Raw genomic sequence first — 4232 nt, 5'->3', positions numbered from 1 at the left:
GGTACGCGGGCCTCTCACTATTGTGGCCTCTCCCGTTGCGGAGCACAGGCTCCGGACGCGCAGGCTCAGCGGCCATGGCTCACGGGCCCAGCCGCTCGGCGGCATGTGGGATCCTCCCGGACCGGGGCACGAACCCGTGTCCCCTGCATCGGCAGGCGGACTCTCAACCGCTGCGCCACCAGGGAAGCCCCTAAATATACCAGCTTTTGATATGATTTCCCCTTGGTGGTCTACGGTATGGACAGTGGTGGACCGCTGAGTCAGGGTCTGGGACATGGTGGGTTCTCCCAGCCATTCCAGACCTTTCAGATGACTGTGAGACTGTCTGCTGTGCTCCTGGATTCAAGCCAGGCTGCCCCCGGCTGGCTATGGCTTCCCCTGCAGTTTAATATTAAGGATTCTGATGGAGATTATAAATCACCTTGAGTTTTGAAGTGGCTTCCGGGGGAGAGAGACCGCTTTCAGACCTGGGAAGTGCCCACAGCTGAGGGGCCCGTGAGCTCATATTCTCTCCCTTGGCAGGACGGACCTGGCTTCTATACTACCAGGTGCCTCGCACCCATGATGTCTGAAGTCATCAGAATTCTCCAGGTTGGTATCGATCTCAGAATGTTTGAGGCATCTTCCACTCTTTAAACTAGTTTCCCAAACTGGTAATGTTAAGGTGAGGAGCAGGCTTCCTTCTAATACACTGACTCCTGGCTCTTCTCCAAGAAGGCCCTTTGGTGCCCTCTCTTTCCACACAGGGCTGGGAAGTCATGGGCTAACACTGCACTAAAATGGGCAGAATTTTAGCTCTGCTCCCTTAGCGTCCTCCCTGCTCCAACAAGCCAAAGGCCTCCGACATGCTCTGTGCGCGGTTTCTGCATCCCCATCCAGAACAGGGCCCATTTGGTCGGATTGGTGCTACACCTGCTTCTGCTGCACGCAGACCCCTCCAGTGGCCATACAGGTCGGTCACTGGCGGGAAGGGCGTGGCCACTCCTCGCTGGGCTCTTATCAGACCTGGGCATTGCAGGACTCTACAGTACTGCTCCTCGGGAATGTCTCTTCTCTCAGCATCGGGAAACTTAGCCCTGTCTGGTGTGGAATCTCGTTATTCTTGAGATCCAGGGTTGCAAACAAGAAGGAAATGAATAATTTGTTCATCTCTAGACTTCCTTAAAATTCTATAGGTTCGGAAAGGCTCAGCCTTTCCCCTTGTGGCTCCCAAGCCTCTTTGTGCTTCCCTGAGCGAAACAGTCCAGGTCCTGGGCCTGGCCAGGCGGCACCCAGAAGAGAAGTGGGTGCTGCACAAGGCCGTTTGTGAGGGCAGCACAAGGAGCCCTTAGGGGAATCTGGGACGGCCTTCCCCTGAGGTCCGGCTTTACTTCCCATCCAGGAAGGAGTTGGCCCTAAGAAGCTGGATTCCCTGACCACAAGCTTTGGCTTTCCTGTGGGCGCTGCTACACTGGTGGATGAAGTTGGCGTGGATGTAGCAAAACACGTAGCAGAAAATCTAGGCAAAGTGTTTGGGGAGCGGTTTGCAGGTGGAAGCCTAGAAGTGCTGAAGCAGATGATATCCAAGGGCTTCCTGGGTGAGTAGCCGCAAAGAAACATAACTAGCATCATTCATGACAGAGTTCCTGAGACCAAAGAGTTGCAGAAGGCCCGCGTGGAAGAGTATGTTTTCTAAACATAGAGCCCGCTGTCATAGGGAATTTAAAAATGATTTCATGGCCACCTCTTTTCAGGCTGGGCCTGGAGATTATGGACAACAGGCAGAACTCTGGCCTCCTGAGGCTCTGCCGTTGCCCAAGCTATGCAAGATTGACAGGCATCTCATCCTGCCCAAGGCCTCTACTACACCCGTGATACTGCCGGAGCATTGCATCCAGGCTTTCCATGTTGTCTGACCACCTCTGTGGAGGAAGTAAACCTCTAAGTAGAGGATGTAACTGAGGTCCACCAGAGAGGTGGCTTTCTCTCTCGGCAAAGTAGCAACAAAACCAACACTAGGACCTGGGCATCCTAGGACCTGGTGTTGCATACCTGGACATTAAAACTCACCCACCTGGCCTTTCCTACCCAGATACACAGATTTCCAAGCTCCAGGAAACACAAGCTCTTTTTTCCTTCGCTGCCAACTCTTCTGACAAACACCAATTTCTAGAGTAGGCTAGATCTACAAATTCAGGAATACGGAAAAGAGGCTAGAGCTTTATAACAGACTAGCAGAGAAGAGGGCCCGGGCTCTGAGAATTTGTTAACTCTCCCTTTTCTTGCTTCTTTTAGGTCGCAAGTCCGGGAAGGGCTTTTACATCTACCAGGAGGGTGTAAAGAATAAGAATTTGAATTCTGACATAAACAGTATTTTGGCAAGTCTGAAGGTGCCTTCTCAGCCTGATGTGTAAGTTCATTTGAGGGGCTATTGGTGCAGAAGCATGTTTCTCACCAGCCCGAAGCTTCTTGGACCCTCTGCCATCACTTTTGTTATGATCAACATACGTGACCAGAGAGAACATTCCTGATGCTTAACACTTTTTGCCCTTCCACATTCCACCTTGTCCTCTACCAGGCCTCAGGGTAAGGACTGCAGCCCAGCCTTGGGAAGACCCCTTGGGAAGCCTTCCCTCTGAGGGTTCCAGAGAGCAACTAGAAAGACGGTTCTCCTAGGCCTGCTCACCCTCCACGCTGTTTATTATCATTTGTAATCAGCAGCTGCTGATGTCAAGAGATACCGTCTACCCCGCCGGACCCTGTTCTCAGTGCCCAGCTTCGGGTTAATTAGGGCAAGTAGCCCTCTGCTGTCTTTTCCCAAGGGCAGCACCTTCTCTAGCGTTGGAGGTTCACTAGGGCTGGCCCGGAGCTCCGGCAGCACCAGCCCTCATTCCCGTTCTGCACCGGGGCGCCTGCGTCCTCCCCTTTTACCCTCCCCTTCCCTGAATGTCTCTCCCTGTTGGCAGCTCCTCGGACGAAGACATCCAGTACCGCCTGGTGACCAGATTTGTGAACGAGGCTGTCCTGTGCCTGCAGGAAGGGGTCTTGGCCACGCCTACAGAGGGAGACATCGGCGCTGTCTTCGGGCTTGGCTTCCCCCCCTGTCTTGGAGGTCGGTCTTGCAAGTCAGGAAGGTAGCTCGCTTCATCCCGGAGCTCGTTTCACTTCTCCTCCAACAACGTCCTATTTTCTCCTTTCAGGGCCCTTCCGCTTTGTGGATCTGTATGGTGCTCAGAAGATAGTGGACCGGCTCCGGAAGTACGAGGCTGCCTACGGAAAACAGTTCACCCCGTGCCAGCTGCTTATGGACCACGCCAGCAGCCCTAACAAGAAGTTCTACCAGTGAGCAGGCCCTGAACCCTGCTCACTCACCCACTAACGCCAACCGCGGCAGCGCTGGTTCTCGACAGAGTGGCATCTAGGTTTATCAGAGTAACCAGAAGGAAAACAAATTCCGGCATTGGGTGTGTGCCTTGATTAAAGTGCCTTCAGCTATGAGCATCTCTCCCTCCCAGGGAAGTCTGGCTGTGAAGTAGTTTGTACTTCATGTTGGAAGGTGGAACCCTCTGTGCTCACGAATTTGTAAGCCCCGAGGCCCAGAGTAGCAGCGTCTCTGGAGCCATCCTTGCTGCCTGTTCCTCCCGGGAGACCAGCGGTGGCCAATGGTGGTAAGGGCAATTCTGCACCCAGCCAAATACTTAACAATAAAAATCAAACACTTTATCAGCTTCTCTGCCTGCCTACTGCTTTCTCTTCTGTCTTTGCCCTGTGGTTTAACCCCCTTTCCTTCAAGGGCTGAGCTGGAATAAAGCCCTGTGCCTCGGGGTAGGAATGTACTGGGGCAGCACCTTTAGAGAGAAACTGCGTTGATGGAAAGTGGGATTTTATGAGCCTGAAGCCTTTTAAACCAACTGCACTGAAATGCTTTGGCTGGGCTTCTGCTTACGGTGGGGAAGAGGCCCTGGCGAAGCAGAACAGTGGGAGAGGTGTGGAGGGCCAGCATATAAAAGACTCCTTTCCGTTGCAGTTTTACCCAGTTCTTTTCTTGGTGTGACTCGCTCACGTGCGCACCGCAGGATGCTCGTGGAACGTTGGCATTAAGCAGAGGAGGTGAGGTCTTCCTGGCCAGTGCATCCTGCGCGTCTTGGCTGCGCCAGAGCACAGAAGGTGGACGATGCCTGCACAGCGATCACAGGCATCCCGTGTGGCCCACCGCCGCCTCCCCTCTGCTAGAGCCTCCACGCTTCCCCTCC

At 53.7% G+C, this 4232-nt stretch overlaps 1 protein-coding gene across 1 annotated transcript in view; it reads left to right on the top strand.

Annotated features, from left to right (window-relative positions):
* The window catches only part of HADHA (hydroxyacyl-CoA dehydrogenase trifunctional multienzyme complex subunit alpha), a 55679-nt gene extending 51972 nt beyond the window's left edge, over window positions 1-3707 (top strand). The window contains exons 16-20 of the mRNA XM_007108427.4: window positions 523-591; window positions 1382-1577; window positions 2275-2389; window positions 2946-3091; window positions 3180-3707. Of these exons, the coding sequence (XP_007108489.2) occupies window positions 523-591; window positions 1382-1577; window positions 2275-2389; window positions 2946-3091; window positions 3180-3325 (672 nt within the window). The 3' untranslated portion in view covers window positions 3326-3707. The remainder of the gene's footprint in view (window positions 1-522; window positions 592-1381; window positions 1578-2274; window positions 2390-2945; window positions 3092-3179) is intronic.
* Window positions 3708-4232: the final 525 nt, after the last annotated feature.

The sequence above is a fragment of the Physeter macrocephalus genome, chromosome 12, assembly GCF_002837175.3.
Source record: "Physeter macrocephalus isolate SW-GA chromosome 12, ASM283717v5, whole genome shotgun sequence".
Classification (NCBI taxonomy): Eukaryota; Metazoa; Chordata; class Mammalia; order Artiodactyla; family Physeteridae; genus Physeter; species Physeter macrocephalus.
The sequence above is the reverse complement of the archived record's forward strand: the minus strand, read 5'-3'. Positions and strand labels throughout refer to the sequence as shown.